The sequence below is a fragment of the Panthera onca genome, chromosome A3 (assembly GCF_046562875.1).
Source record: "Panthera onca isolate mPanOnc1 chromosome A3, mPanOnc1 haplotype 2, whole genome shotgun sequence".
Lineage (NCBI taxonomy): Eukaryota > Metazoa > Chordata > Mammalia > Carnivora > Felidae > Panthera > Panthera onca.
This window is the reverse complement of record NC_138341.1, coordinates 26,269,282-26,285,843: the sequence shown is the minus strand read 5'-3', so window position 1 is coordinate 26,285,843 and position 16,562 is coordinate 26,269,282. Positions and strand designations below refer to the sequence as shown.

At 39.8% G+C, this 16,562-nt stretch overlaps 1 protein-coding gene and 1 long non-coding RNA gene across 6 annotated transcripts in view; one reads left to right on the top strand and one right to left on the bottom strand.

Moving 5' to 3' along the window:
* NLRC4 (NLR family CARD domain containing 4) overlaps window positions 1-16,562 on the top strand; it is a 37,588-nt gene that overhangs the window by 10,773 nt on the left and 10,253 nt on the right. For 4 of the 5 annotated variants that reach the window (XM_078444817.2, XM_078444818.2, XM_078444819.2 and 1 more), the window contains 5 exons: window positions 525-2,516; window positions 7,799-7,891; window positions 9,597-9,767; window positions 11,986-12,078; window positions 13,194-13,361. In XM_078444817.2, the coding sequence (XP_078300943.1) occupies window positions 525-2,516; window positions 7,799-7,891; window positions 9,597-9,767; window positions 11,986-12,078; window positions 13,194-13,361 (2,517 nt within the window). The remainder of the gene's footprint in view (window positions 1-524; window positions 2,517-7,798; window positions 7,892-9,596; window positions 9,768-11,985; window positions 12,079-13,193; window positions 13,362-16,562) is intronic. The other variant, XM_060645130.3, reaches the window with a different exon arrangement.
* Window positions 1,263-16,247, bottom strand: LOC132687282 (uncharacterized). The gene is made up of 4 exons (XR_009614035.2): window positions 14,662-16,247; window positions 3,431-3,597; window positions 2,189-2,388; window positions 1,263-1,369 (listed from the first exon to the last, which is right to left on the bottom strand). It is a non-coding gene; the product is annotated as an uncharacterized LOC132687282 (long non-coding RNA).

Below are 16,562 nucleotides of genomic sequence, written 5' to 3'. Positions count from 1 at the left end.
ATGCCAGGGTCAGGGATTAATGATTTAGTAAAGACTCATTTCAAAATCAAACTGGATAATGAAGGCACTTAAGTTAATGCAGTCATGGTTCTTGACATTCCTTAGGCCAATGCAGAATCGTTTTTAATAATATTATCATTAAATAATAACTTGTATTTTGTTTTATGATAGATTTTAATCAAGGTTAAGGCTTGATCTGGGGAAAGTTACCCCTAACCACCACTCATGGCCCACACCACCCCACACCACCCCACTATTCTCACACACTTTCGAACTTAACCCAAACACAGACTCCTCCTATTTCCAATTGACTGCTGCAAAGACCATGTGGTGGAAAGAAGGAAACAGAAGACAAAAGGGGAAGAGTAAATATTTGGAACCCTTTGTGCCAGCTCAGAACTGGAGAAGGAAAGTAAAGTCACCAATGGAGTATTCCCAACATAAATCCCTCTTCATCCTCCTGAAAACTTAAGTTCTGGGGAAACATAGAATTGGGTCCTCTAACCTTACCTCTTCTCTAACAGGTCTTTCTAAGCAGATGTCAGAAGAAGTCTTAGATGATTTGGCTCAGAGTCTAAAGTATTTATACAATACTCCATCTTTTCTGAACTTCTATCCTCTGGGTGAAGACTTTGACATAATTTTTAATTTGAAAAGCACCTTCACAGAACCTGTTCTATGGAGAAAGGACCATCACCATCACCGATTGGAGCAGCTGACGCTGGATGGGCTGCTAGACACTCTTCAGAGTCCCTGCATCATTGAGGGGGAATCAGGCAAAGGGAAGTCCACTCTGCTGCAGCAAATCGCGATGCTCTGGGCTTCCGGAACGTGTGGGGCTCTCACCAAGTTCAAATTAGTCTTCTTTGTCCGTCTGAGCAGGGCCCAGGGTGGGCTCCTTGAAACTCTGTGTGATCAACTCCTGGATATACCTGACACCATCAGGAAGCAGACTTTCATGGCCATGCTGCTGAAGCTACGGCAGAGAGTTCTGTTTCTCCTTGATGGCTACAATGAATTCAAGGCCCAGAACTGCCCAGAGATCGAAGCCCTTATAAAGGAGAACCACCGCTTCAAGAATACGGTCATTGTCACCACCACCACTGAGTGCCTGAGACACATCAGGCAGTTTGGTGCCCTGATTGCCGAGGTAGGGGACATGACAGAGGACAGTGCCCAGACTCTCATCCGAGAAGTGCTGATGAAGGAGCATGCTGAAGGCTTGTTGCTCCAAATTAGGAAATCCAGATGCTTGAGGAACCTGATGAAGACCCCTCTCTTCGTGGTCATCACTTGTGTAATCCAGATGGGGGAAAGTGAGTTCCACTCCTATACACAAACGACACTGTTCCGCACCTTCTATGACCTGCTGATACAGAAGAACAAGTACAAACTTAAGGGGCTGGCTGCAGGTGACTTCGCTCAGAGCCTGAACCACTGTGGAGACCTAGCTCTGGAGGGCGTGTTCTCCCACAGGTTTGATTTCCAACCGGAGGACATGTCCAGTGTGAACGAGGATGTCCTACTGACAACTGGACTCCTCTGTAAATACACAGCTCAACAGTTCAAGCCAAAGTATAAATTCTTTCATAACTCCTTCCAGGAGTACATAGCAGGACGCAGACTCAGCAGTTTGCTGAAGTCTCAAGAGCCAGAGGAAGTGACAAAGGGGAAAGGTTATTTGCAGAAAATGGTTTTCATTTCAGACATTACATCCAAGTATAGCAACCTGCTCCTGTACACATGTGGATCATCTCCTGAAGCCACCAGGAGTGTTCTGGAACACCTTGCAGCAGTGTATCAACATGGCAGCCTCCTTGGGCTCTCCGTCACCCAGAAGCCTCTCTGGAGGCAGGAGTCTATACAAAATGTGAAAAACACCACCGTGCAAGAAACTCTGAAAGCCATAAACATCAGTTCCTTTACAGAGTGTGGCATTAATCTATTCCATGAGAGTATATCCAAATCAGACCTGAGTAAAGAATTTGAAGCTTTCTTTTGTGGCAAAAGCTTATATATCAATTCAGAGAACATCCCCGATTACTTATTTGACTTCTTTGAACACTTGCCTAATTGTGCAAGTGCTCTGGACTTCATTAAACTGGACTTCTACGGAGAAGCTATGGCTTTGAGGGACACGACCACAGAAGACACAAGCAGGACTCAGGAAGGGTCCTCAGAAACCTACATTCCCAGCAGGGCTGTGTCTTTGTTCTTCAACTGGAAGCAGGAATTCAAGACTCTGGAGGTTACACTCCGGGACTTCAGCAAGTTGAATAAACAAGATATCAAATATCTGGGAAAGATATTCAGTTCTGCTACAAACCTCAGATTGTGCATTAAGAGATGTGCTGGTGTGGCTGGAAACTTTAGTTTGGTCCTCCGCACCTGTAAGAACATTTATTCTCTCATCCTGGAAGCCAGTCCGCTCACCATAGATGATGAGCAGCATATCACATCCGTGACAAACCTAAAAACCTTGAGTATTCAGGACCTACAGACTCCACGGCTGCCAGGTATTACAAACATCAGCAGTTTAAGCTATAATCAAGCCTGTTTGGGTGCCATGGAAATATTAGATATCATACAGTTTTGCTTTAAATTTTCTAATAGTTTCTTTTTTATTTTTAAAAAAATTTAATGTTTATTTTTGAGAGAGAGAAAGAGACAGAGCATGAACAAAGGAGGGGCACAGAGAGAGAGAAAGAGAGAGACAGAATCCAAAGCAGGCTCCAGGCTCTGAGTTGTCAGCACAGAGCCTGACCTGGGGCTTGAACTCATGAACCACGAGATCGTGACCTGAGCCAAAGTCAGATGTTTAGCCGACTGAGCCACCCACGGGTCCCTGAATTTTCTATAAGTTTCAACCAGATGTCAGGACTTGGAAGAGAGGTAGGAGGACTGAGCAAGAGAGGTCCATAAGGGGGTAGACTGTCATACGGGGAGGCCCTAGGGAGAATTCCCAGAGCTGAAGCTATACGGTCTGACTGAATGGCAATATAGTTTATATGGTAGTGTGTGTGTGTGTGCGTGTGCACGCACGTGCGTGCGTGCATGTGAGGTAGGTTAAGCTCATCTTCACTGACCTGTCCCCCTTCTCCATCTCCATCCATTACCCACTGCTTCCCTGCCAAATGGCACCCCTCCCCACTTCAATTCTGGGAGGAAATCCAGCCTGTAAACTCATCACTTGCAGGAGCTGGTAGCTAATTGTGTTGCTGGATTCTCATCCAGGAGATTGCAGAACATACCCACCCCACCCACCCCAACGCCAACTATATTTCATTTTGAAAAAAGATTGTGGGGACAGATTTTGTCTAACATGAAGAAATTTCAGATCTCAGACACATACAAGTTGAGCCAATCTTTCTGAATAAAGGCAAATTTTCCCCAAATGCAAAATACTATTAAAGGTGAATGTCTGCCTTACCTGTACAGACCAGCTTTACCTGTGTAGACCAGCCCGCTGACTTGAACAGGGGCTACTTTGTGGTGTGAACCTACAGGCTGGCAGGGGCCTTGCTCTACTTGACTGTAATCCAAGATTACTTTTCATTTGCAATAGATTTCTCATCAAGCTCTGCCTCATCTGTCACCCTGTAAAGGAAATTTCATATCACTTTAAAAAGCTAGAATCTGGGGCCCCTGGGTGACTCAGTCGGTTAAGCGTCCGACTTCAGCTCAGGTCACGATCTCACGGTCTGTGAGTTCGAGCCCCAAATCGGGCTCTGGGCTGATGGCTCAGAGCCTGGAGCCTGCTTCCGGTTCTGTGTCTCCCTCTCTCTCTGCCCCTCCCCCGTTCATGCTCTGTCTCTCTCTGTCTCAAAAATAAATAAACGTTAAAAAAAATTTTTTTTAAATCTAGAATCTGGGGCGCCTGGGTAGCTCAGTTGGTTAAGTGTCTGACTCTTGATTTCCACTACTGGTTCATGGAATTGAGCCCGTGGTGGGGCTCTGAGCTAACAGTATGGAGTCTGCTTGGGATTCTCTCTCTCCTTCTCTCTCTGCCCCTCTCCCACCTCGATAAGTAAATATTTTGAAAAATCTAGAATCTCTTGCACAGATAATCTTTGCAACCTTCTACTTAATGCAGGAATCCCTTCCATAAGGTTCGGCATAGTCACCAAGACTTCATTTAGATTACCTTCTGTGTCAGGAAGCTCACTATCTCCTCTTGATGGCTATTCCTTTCTGCTGATCTTGCAAACTGTCACCTCTGTGCTGAATTTAGCCTACATATTATGTAGAGTTTTCTTTTGAATGTTTGCCAATATTTTGTTCTTAATTTTTAAAATTTATTTTTTAAGTAATATATTCACATGATTCAAATTATAAAACAATCTACAGTGAAACCTCCTTCCCTTTCACATCCCCCAGCCATGACCCTTCTGCCGGAGTTGTCAGTATTTTGACATTGGGAGATTGCAGTGTGAAAACACAGGTTACTCATTTCTCTTGACAATTGTAGGTCCAGCAACTGTGGGCCTGCATCTTCACTTGGTAACAATTGGTAGAGCTTCATGAACTTCTCCTGTGCCCTTTGGACAAGATACATAATATCCACGTGGGCAGTGCCCACCTGTTCTACTTCTTGGAATGACATTATCTCCCTGGACCTTGTTGACATTTGAGTTTGTAATCAGTGCTCACTCTTTCTTATAGCTAAAAATTCAGTTCCCTGACATTTCTACCCAAGGTTGATTTCTATTTTTGCCCTCCACATCTCTTCAGAATATTCCTAGTTCATCTGTTTCTTTGCTGAATAGTATTACATTATATGGACATGCCACAGTTTATCTCATCACCTCTGAAAGACACGTAGTTTATTTCCAGTTTGGGCGATTATAAACAGAGATACTATAAATGTTTGTATGCAGGTTTTTATGTGAAACACAAGTTTTCAAATCACTCAGGTAAATACCTAGGAGTGGGATTGCTAAGCCATATGACAAGTGTTTGTTTAACTTTTTTTTTAAGTTTATTTATTTTCAGAGAGAAAGAGAGCAAGCACAAGTTGGGGAGGGGCAGAGAGAGTAGGGAGAGAGAATCCCAAGCAGGCTCCGCACTGTCAGCACAGAGCCTGATGTGGATCTTGAACTCACAACCAAGAAATCTTGACCTGAGCCGAAATCAAGAGTCAGATTCTTAACCCACTGAGCCACCCAGACACTCCCAACTTTTTTTTAAATATTAATTTATTTTTGAGAGAACGCAAGCAGGGGAGAGGCGGGTGGGGATAGAAGATCTGAAGCGGGCTCTGTGCTGACAGCAGCGAGCCTGATGTGAGGCTCAAACTCATGGTCACTACCTGAGCCGGAGTCAGACACTCAACTGACTGAACCACCCACGTGCCCCTCGTGCTTGCTTGACTTTTTAAGAAATTTCCACGCTATTTTCCAGTTTGTACCATTTGACATTTCCAATAGCAATATATGAGGGGTTTAGCTGCTCTGCATTCTCACTAGCACTTGCCATCCTGTGTGTGTGTGTGTGTGTGTGTGTGTGTGTGTGTGTGTGTGTGTGTTATTTTTGTCATTCTACAATTGCCTTAAAATAAGAAAAAAAAATTGACAACACCAAGTGCTGACGAGGATGTAGAGCAACTGGAACTCTGGGTGTAGTGTTCTTTCATCATACTTATCTGATAAAATAGAAAACTCTTTGTAGGTTTGTTTGCCAACTATATACCTCTTTGGCCAAGTATCCTAAGTTTTCATCCATCTGTTGATTAGGTAATTTATCTTCTTAATGTTGAGTTTTGAGTGTTCTTTATATGCTCAAATGTGTATGAAGAATACCAGTCCTTTGTCAGATAAGTGATTTGAAAACATTTTCTCCCAATCTGTAGCTAGTCTTTTCATTTTTTTTTTAATTTTTAATATTTATTTATTTTTGAGAGAGACAGAGACAGAGCATGAGTTGGGGAGGGGCAGAGAGAGAGGGAGACACTGGATCTGAAGCAGGCTCCAGGCTCTTGAGCTGTCAGCACAGAGACCGACGCAGGGCTCGAACCCATGGACCATGGGATCATGACCTGAGCTGAAGCCGGACGCTTAACCGACTGAGCCACCCAGGTGCCCCTAGTCTTTTCATTCTTTTAATAGCCTCTTTCATAGAACAAAAATTTTAGATTTAGTTGCAGTCATTTTTTTCCTGTACAAATCAAGCTTTTGGTGTCATGTCTAAAAACTTTTTGCCTAACCCCAGGTCATGAAGATTTTCTCCTATCTTTTTTTCTTAAAGTTTACATTGACATTTATGATCCATTTGGGTTAATGCTTATATAAAATATGATGCTTAGATCAAGGTTCATTTTTCTTGCATATGGATATCCAGTTGTTCTATTCACTGAAATTACTATTCTTTCATGTTTGAATTGCCTTTGTACTTTTGTCCAAAACCATTTGGCTGTGATTATGTTGGCTGTGTTTCTGGACTCTATTCGCCTATTGATCCATCAATTGCCAGTACCCTTGTCTATTTCTTGATAATTTCATCTTGTCTTAGTAACTGTAGCTTTATAGGAAGTCATAAAATTGAATAGTGTTGTTTCTACAACTTTATTCTTTTTCAGAATTGTTTTTTATATTTTGGTTCCTTTGGCTTTCACATTGTTTATATAATCAAAAACTTCCTGGATATTGGTTGGAATTATATTAAATCTATAGGCCATTTTAGGGAGAATTGATAACTTTATTTTGTTGAATCTTTCAATCCATGAGCATGGTTTCTCTTTCCATTTATTTAGATTTTCTTTTATTTCTTTTATCATAATTTATAGTTTTCATCATGTTTATCCTGCATATGTTTTATCAGATTTACACTTAACTTTTTGATTCTTTTGGAGTTACTGTAAATGGAATTTTAAAAAATTGGTTGCCAAATATTTATTGCTACTATATAGAAATGCAATAGATTTTTGTGTATCAATCTTATAATCTACACATTTGCTACACTCACTTCATGTCACTTCCAAAAAGCATATTTCTTCCTTTCCAATTTGTTTTTATTTTATTCTCTTGCCTTATTGCACTGATTATGACTTGCAGTGCAATGTTGAATAGGAGGGGTGAGAGTGAACATCCTCCCTTGTTCCTGATGTTAGCAACAAAGCATTCAGACTTTCACCAGTAAGTATGATATCAACTGTAGTTTTTTTGTAGATGACTTTTATCAGGTTGAAGAAATTTCCTTCTATTCCTAGGTTGCTGAGAATTATTATGGATGTATGTCAGATAATGTCAAATGTTTTTTTCTGCATCAACATACTTGATCATGTAGTTTTTCTTCTTTAGATTGTTAATACATTGAATTACATACATTGATATCCAAATATCGAAACAGCTCTGCATTCTCTGTATAAAGCCCACTTGGTGGTTGTATAATATTCTTTTTATATATGGTTGAGTTCTTTAGTAATATTTTATTGAGGATTTTGCTTCTATGTTCATGAATGATACTTGTCTTAAGTTTTCTTTTGTTTTATTCTCTTGGTCTGGGATTTATATCACTTGATAGCATCATGAAAACCTTACAAGTCTTATTATTAAATTTCCAAGTATTTGGAAATTTCCTTGTTATCTTTCTGTTATTATTTTCTAGTCTAACTCCATTATATTTGGAGAACATGTTTTAGCTAAAGAAGATGCCCATCTCTGACCAAAAAAACAAAAGCAAAACACTCTTGTGTCAATTTCATGAGCATTTCTTGCCCATGGAGAAGCTAAAATTTTTTGATTGGTAACAAAAATCTAGTAAATGACAAATGAACATAGTCAATTCTTTTTTCTTTTTCCAGGTGGTCTGACTGACAGCTTGGGTAATTTGAAGAATCTTATGAAGCTCATACTGTACAACATTAAGATGAATGAGGAAGATGCTATAAAATTAGGTCAGATTTTTATTTTCTTTGTTATTTTTATTAATGTAAGTTTGATAATAAGAACAGTTAACTTAAGACTCCTAGACACTGGTTGTGTCTGTATAAGGCAAGGATGCCTTTATCTACTTGTGTTACATTGATTTTCTAGACGTTTTTCTCCATGGCCATTCCAATCCTTCAGCACCATTTTATGTAAATTGCACACACCTAGACTGTAACGCTTTGGGGGACAGAAGCCATGATATGTTTTTATCTTCCTGGCTGATTGACTATGTTTATATTTGAAGCATAGAAACAGTATAAAAAAGTTTATACTGTGGTTTCATAATTAAATAAAGCTTTGTAAATGGAATGGAACACAAGAAGGAATGTGGACCAAGAAAACCTAAACAGTACGAGCAGAATGTGTGGTTTGTCACAGGGAGCCAGCCTCTCCAGGACAGGGAGGATTCCCATTGAAGCCGTTTTCCTCCAGTGTCCCTGCTTTCTGCCCCCTCCCCCATGGCTCTTTTTTTCCCCACTGTTTGAGCTCTCAGTTAAATGTTCCTCAGCCTTATTCTTTTTTATTCTGCTTCCTGCCTAAAGACAACCTTATCCTATAATTGAAAAATGGCTGCCCTTTTTTTCATTACATGGCCTATATAAGAATAATCAGATTAATCCAGTGTTCAATAAACATCTCTTGCATGCCTATAAATTACTCAGAGTATTAGAGCTGGAAGGAGCCTCAGAGCATCTAGTTCAACTCTCTCATTTTACTGCCACTGAAACCTAGAACAGTTTATTGACTTGTGCAAGGTCTCACTAATTGGTACAAAGGGTTCAAAAATACCTATCTCAGATGATCTGGTCCCCAGGAACCAGTCTGGGGTAGGGGGCGCCTGCGTGGCTCAGTTAGTTAAATATCTGACTCTTGATCTCAGCTCAGGTCTTGATTTCAGGGTTCCGAGTTCAAGCCCCACGTTGGGTTCTGTTCTGGGTATGAAGCCTACTTTAAAAACAAAAAAAGGAACCAGTCTGAGCTTAAATAGACAAATCTAAATTTATTGTTTATTAAAGGGTTACTATACATAGGTTATACACTACACTAGGTACTTTTACATACTTCCTCTCATTGGATCCTCACAACAGTCCCAGGACATAGGTATAATTATCCCTAAATCCACAGCCAAAATGTTGAATAACCTGTCCAAGGTTACACAATTAAAGTATGGGATCCAGGAATCAAACTGACTGCAAAGCTCATGTTCACAACCCCTAAACTATATAGTTGACTATAAACAGTTACACTAGAAGCACACCAAGGAACTGAAGTCCCCATGCTACCCCTCTGAATTCAGACTCCACCCCTCCTAAAATTTGGGGGGAGATTAAGAGAAAGTGCTCATTCAGAATATTTCATCCTCATCCTACCAAAAATATGGTAAAAGGCACACATTGATATGCATTAAAATACTGCCCATTTACTATAGTTTTTCTCATGTTACTGAGAGAATGACCTCCTCATAGGTGACCTTGGTATGGTCCAAGAGATTGGAGAGTAATGGTTGAAAGAAGAACAACTCTCTTCAGCTTTTATAACTCAAGGTCTCTAGAGATAGAGTGTGGCAAGATCTGTGTGCAGTTGTTCTTTGCCTTCTTTTCAGTCCATTAGTCTATGTTTAAATCAAATTAACTTGGTGTCCTAATGTATTTCCTTTCCTACTTTTTGCAGCTGAAGGTCTGAAAAACCTGAAGAAGTTGTGTTTAGTTCATATAACCCACTTGTCTGACATTGGGAAGGGAATGGATTACATAGTAAAGTCTCTGTCAGCTGAACCCTGTGACCTTGAAGAAATCCAATTAGTCTCCTGCTGCCTGTCTGCCAATGCTATGAAAACCCTAGGTAACTGTTGCCTGCATTAAGTGAATGAGAACAGTGTAAGAGAACATGTGATACTTTCATACTAATGCATGTTAAGCCTCTCAAAAGGAAATTTAATTTTTAGAGAAACTGGAAAAGATAATAAAGACTTCCAGGTAATATCTAGCCTGTTTTTAATGATCTTCTCCATGACTGGAATGAAAATGGAGAATTAGGAGAACATTTCAGAATAATGGAAGATATTATAATTTTAAGATATGGTGAACAAAAAGAAAAGAAGAAATAAATGCTTGAAACTTGGCACATGCTCTGTATATAATAACTGCCTAATAAATATTTAGATGATGGATAAATAAATGATTGAGAAGCAGAGAGAGAAGGATTTTCTTAAATGTTCTCAGGCCATCCAATTCTTACCCACTGCCCTTTTAAAATGCAGCTAACGTACATTAATATAAGAGTTGAGTCTTGGGGTGCCTGGGTGGCTCCGTCAGTTAGCGTCCGACTCTTGATTTTGGCTCAGGTCATGATCTCATGGTTTGTGAGATCAAGCCCCATGTTGAGCTCCACACTGACAGTACAGAGCCTGCTTGGGATTCTCTTTCTGCCTCTCCTCCACTTGTGCTCTATCTCAAAACAAATAAACTAAAACAAATTTTTTTAACTTAAAAAAATAAACTTTAAAAAAACTGCTCGGAATCTGTAAAATGAAATCATTTGTATGCTACTATAAACCAAAAGCTAGAGAAACCCATGATTAGAAGAGGCTAGATAAACACTAGGAAAACAAGGATAAGTAGATCCTTACTTCTCTACCTGATCCTGGAAACAGACAGACTTAGAACTATAAATAGCAGCTGTACTCTTTTTGAGAGGAGTTCCATGGGTTTTTTATGTTAAAGCACCAAACCCCAGAAGTTATTTTACTCTACAATTGGGTAAAAGTGATAATAGCTGGGGCAACTGGCTGGCTCAGTCAGTACAGCATGTGATTCTTCATCTTGGGGTCATGAGTTCAAGCCCCAGGTTGGGTGTAGAGCTTACATAAAAAAATAATTTTAAAAACAGCTAATAATAATAATAATAATAGCTAATAGTTTAATAAGAGTATATATCATGAAAAACCTCTTTTAATTAGAGATATTTCTTATTAGTCTTGATAGGAGAAACTTCAATTAAACAACCATGATAAATACCTAATGTAAAGAAAAGAACTAAGCAGTTTTTAGCTAGAGTGATGGTATTCTATGATTAATGTTTGCGTGTAAAATAATTTTCTGTATTTTTTACCTCAACATAATTATATCTTTTGCAGATAGCATGGAATTGAGTCTTGCTTTTTGGGAAAAAAAAAATCCAGTCTTATTTCTGCCTTTTAATTAGTGCTTAGTCCATTTACATTTAATGTAATTATTGATGTGGATAGATTTTCATCTGCCATTTTGCTATTTGTTTTCTATTTTTCTCACCTGTCTTTTTTTTTTTTTTTACTTCCTAAGTTTTTATTATTAACATCACAACTATGACATTACCAAAATCATTTAAATTAAGATGAACAAAGAACTGCTCATTTCATCTGTTTTTGTTGTTGTTGTTGTTGTTGTTCCTTTGTTTCTCCTGCATAAGGACATTTTAGAATTTGAAGCAATCTTACATTTTATCTAGTTCAACTTCCTTGTTCTTTGTTTTTAAGTTTTTGTGTGTTTTTTTTAAGTTTATTTTTGAGAGGGAGAGAAAGAGTATGTACAGGGAAGGGGCAGAGAGAGAGGGAGAGGGAAAATCCTGAGGAGGCTCCACCCCACCAGCACAGAGCCTGATGCAGGGCTCAAACTCAGGAACTGTGAGTCAGACACTCAACTGACTGAGCCACCCAGGCGCCCCTCAACTTCCTCATTCTAACGATGAAGCTTCAGTGGAAGCTTGGAGAAATGGAGTGACCTTCCTATAGTTATGTAACAAGTATATTTTATGCTGCATTAGGCTTTACATGAAGTTTATTAGTCAGAGCTTAGGACTGGAAATATCTATCTGTCCATTTAGTCATAGCCATGAAAGTTCAGGGTTAAATCTAGCCAGATACCTTTGGGAATAATTAAATAATTTAACTAATCAGGTCAAATAATGATGTGTATGCTATCAACAAAGAAGACAAGGACTTAGGATCCTCCTATGGATATTTTTTAAATGCACATATAGTTCTGTAAAAGCCTTTTAATTTTGGATTGAAATTTTTTCCCAGCTCAGAATCTTCACAATTTGGCCAAACTGAGCATTCTTGATTTATCTGAAAATCACCTGGAAAAGGATGGAAATGAAGCTCTACAAGAACTGAGTAAGAAAAACAATTTAGCCAAAATCACATAGTTGAGTATATGTACTAGATAGTCAGAAACACGTATCTGGGCCCTGATGTTTTTTGGTCCATGTGTGCCTTACTATACGTCCCTCAAGGGACACAGACCAATGACTTTGAGCTACCAGTTTTCACACGCTCATCACACCTGAGGCTCCTAACTGCTTGCTTCATTCTAGGGGGCCAGTGTCTGAGACTAATTGATATTCAAAACGAATTTGTTTAAGGAGTTAATGATAAGATTTTTATTTTATTTTCTTAATGTTTATTTATTTTGGAGAAAGAGACAGAGTGGAAGCAGGGGAGGAGCAGAAAGAGAGGGAGTCACAGAATCTGAAGCAGGCTCCAGGCTCTGAGCTGTCAGCACAGAGCCTGATGTGGGGCTCAAACTCACAAACCTGAGTTTGAAAGATCCTGACCTGAGCCAAAGTCAAACACCTAACTGACTGAGTCACCCAGGCACCCCAATGATAAGATTTTTAAAGTGTGATAGTGATATTGTAATTACATTTTTTTTCTTTTTTTTTTTTAAGAACTATATGGGGCACCTGAGTGGCTCAGTCGGTTAAGCGTCCACTTCAGCTCAGGTCATGATCTCAAGGTTCATGAGTCTGAGCCCTGCATTGGGCTCTGCAGAGCCTGGAGCCTGCTTCAGATTCTGTCTCCCTTTCTCTCTGCCCCTCCCCCGCTCACACTCTGTCTCTCAACAATAAACATTAAAAAAATAAAAAATAAATTAATTAAATTAAATTAAAAAAAGAACTGTATTTACTGTCTGAGATTTGCTTTAAAATAATTCAGGAGAAAAAGAATTAGGTGAGGATGAAGGAAGCTTGTCCATAAACTGATGTTTGTTGAAGTTTGGCTTATTAGTACATATAGTTTCATTATACTATTCTGCATAATATTTGTATACTCTTGAGTACTTTCCACAAAAATATTAACCAAAATTCAAGTAGATTCTCATCGCATCATCGCACAATGAGTAGGCTGCAGAGATAAAGACTATTCCTTCTCCCACATCCCTTCATTCTTCATCAAGAAGAATCCATTGAGATGGATTAAATTCCTGCATTGCTCTCTGGTTCTTGAAGTTGACAGGCTGTACATCCTGGAACAGCTGACTGTGCTCATGTTGCCCTGGTGGAGTGATGTACGAGTTAGTCTGACCAGGCTGTTGGAGCAACTGGAGGGGGCCCTGCGGCTCATCAAGCTTGGGCTGAAAAACTGGAGACTCACAGATGCAGAGATTAGAATTCTAGGTAGGTACATACATACAGAGCCAAGAGAAAAGAAGTGAGCTCTAACAAAGCTCTTAAGTTGGTTTTAAAAATTAATTAATTGTATTTATTTATTTACCTTCTCTTTTTGTTAAGATTTTATTTTTTAATGTTTATGTATTTATTTTGAGAGAGAGTGTGTGTGTGCGTAAGTCGGGGCAGGGGCAGAGAGAGAGGGAGGAGAGAGAGAATCCTAGGCTCCATGCTGTGAGTGCAGAGCCAGACGCAAGGCTTGATCCCATGAACCATGGGCTCAGAATCTGAGCTGAAATCAAGTGTCAGATGCGTAACTGACTGAGCCACCCAGGTGCTCCAAGATTTTATTTTTAAGTAATGTCTACACCCAGTGTGGGGCTTGAACTCACAACCCTTAGATCAAGAGTCACATTCTCTACCAACAGAGCCATCCAGGGGCCCCACCTCCTCTTTTTGTACAAGTATATTTAAAGAGCATTCAAGGAGTATTAATTAATCAAGAAATTAAGGAGTAAAATGATTTAAACATTTTTAAACATTTATTATGAGAGAGAGAGAGAGACAGAGAGAAGCAGAGAGTCAGGGAGACAGAGAGAATCCAAGCAGGCTCTGTGCTGTCAGAGAACCATGAGATCATGACCTGAGCTGACATCAAGAGTCAGGTGCTTAACCGACTGAGCCACCCAGGAGCCCCAAGGAGTAAAATGGTTTAAAACACTGGCCTGCCTTCAGGTTTTTAAGCATTAAAAAGTATTAAAGGAAAAACATTCCCATTACCTGAGAAGGTATATTATGTTTAGGAATTGCTCTTCCTACCCTTAACTGTCTGAAATTCAGCAATACTCCTCCAGTTTGGGGAAATATTTTTAAGTTACCTGTTGGGTATTTAAAACATGTAAAGGTAAAGGCACCTGCATGGCTCAGTGGTTGGGCGTCTGACTCTGGATTTCTGCTCAGGTCGCCATCTATCGTTTCGTGGGATCAAACCCGTGCTTGAGATTCTCTCTCTGCCTCTCGCTCTGACCCTCTCCCATGCACCCATGTGCTCGTGCTGTCTCTCTCTCAAAGTAAATAAGCTTAAAAAAAATATAAAGGTAAATGCAACTTTATCTAAATGGGATCATTGAATATCTTTAAGCAATTGTGATATAATCCAGGAACAAATAGAGATACAGAAATGACTGAAGATTCCATTAACCTCAGGCAGTTGATGAAAGGTCTTCATTCTACCTGTGTGTTATTAATTTCTATGTAACAGATTACCCCCCAAAACAGTGTCCTAAAATAACTATAAATGTTATCTCACAATTTCTGTGGGTGAGGAAAGTGGTAACCGCGTGGTTCTGGCTTAGGCTCTGTCACGAGGTTGCAGTCCAGATGTTGGATGGGGCTGCCAGAGGATCTGCTTTCTGGGTGGCTCCCCACTGGGTTGGCAGGTTGCCCAGAGGCCTCAGTTTCTCATCCCTGGACCTCTCCATAGGCTGCATGAGTGTTTTCACAGTGTGGCGGCTCACTTCCCTCAGAGCAAGAGATGTAAGAGAAAACCATTTAGAAGCTGCAATGTCTTTTATGAGCTAGCCTTGGAAGGTCATTTCTGCTGTATGCTGTTGGTTACTTGGGTCAGCCCTATCCACTGTGGGATGGGACAACACAGGGGAGAATATACTAGGACGTGAGGATCACTGGCCCCATCTTAACTGCTGACTACAATACCATCTAAGGCAACATTGGTGAAAGCAACCTTGACTTTATTTCTGTCACAGATTGTCTAGAATATATTTGTAGTGTACAAAGTTATGAAACTTATGCTTTTAGCCATTTTAAGTGTGCAGTTCTGTGATATTAAGGACATTCACATTTTTGAGCCACCACCATCACATCCATTTCCAGAACTTTTTCATCTTCCTTGACTAAACCTCTGTACCCATTACAAAACTAACTCCCCACCTACTCCTGTATTTAAAACCTTTTCTCCTAGAGATGCATATGTCTCTAAGTGCTTAGGCTGCTCCAGGGTTTTAGCCTTCCCTAGTGGTGTTTCAAATGCTGGATTTTTTTCTTCCCTTAATTCCTAACTCTAACTTTACTCACTCCCTTAACCCATCAAATCATGTAATTCTGGGTGTCATTCTTACAGATCCCTTCTCTATTCTAGGTGATTTTGGAGGCAGGTGGCTTCTGTGACAGGCTAATTAGTTAGCTAATAAATTATCCCTGTCAGGTAACTTCATACCTTAAACAAGTTGGAAAGGATATGTGTTTTTTTCTTCCAAATTTTTATGGAAATTCAAATGAGCTCATACATAGTGTAGCATTGGGGTCAGGAGTAGAATTTAGGGATTTGTCGCTTACATATAACACCCAGTGCTCATCACAAGTGTCCTTAATGCCCATCACCCACTTAGCTCATCCCTCCACCCATTTCCCCTCCAGCAGCCCTCAGTTTGTTCTCTATATGAAGAGTTTCTTATGGTTTGTCTCCCTCTCTATTTTTCCTTCCTTTCCTCTATGTTCATATTTTGTTTCTTAAATTCCACATGAGTAGAATCATATAGTATTTGCCTTTCTCTGACTAACTTATTTTGCTTAGCATAATATACTTTAGTGCCATACACATCATGGCAAATGGCAAGATTTCATTCTTTCTGAATGCCAAGTAATATTCCGTGATAGGTATAGATAGAGAGAGAGATAGAGAGATAGATATTTGGCTATTGTTGACAGCACTGCTATAAACATTGGGTGCATATACCCCTTTGAATCAGTATTTTTGTACCCTTTGGATAAATACCTAGTAGTGCAATTGCTGGGTCATAGGGTAGTTCTATTTTTAACTTTTTGAAGAATCTCCTTACTGTTCTCCAGAGTGGCTGCACCAGTTTGCATTCCCACCAATAGTGTAAGAGGGTTCCCCTTTCTCCACAAGGGATGTGTCTTTTTCAGGCCACTGGAAAGTGTGTAGAATTAGAATCATTTGTTTGGGAGGCATTTTTAGGTAGAGGCCTTTTAGCATCTTTCACATATTTAAGTAGTTAGCTGCCTTATTTGCCCACTTCTCAGGCTGGCCAGTGAGACCAGAGAAAGAGACGGTACATTTAATTAAGTAAGAACTGAGCTAGGCAGTAATTTGCCACTTGACTTTAGTTGCCCAGGGCCTTATAGCCTCCACATGTAAATGAGAAAAATAAGAGTAACAAAAGGCAGCTG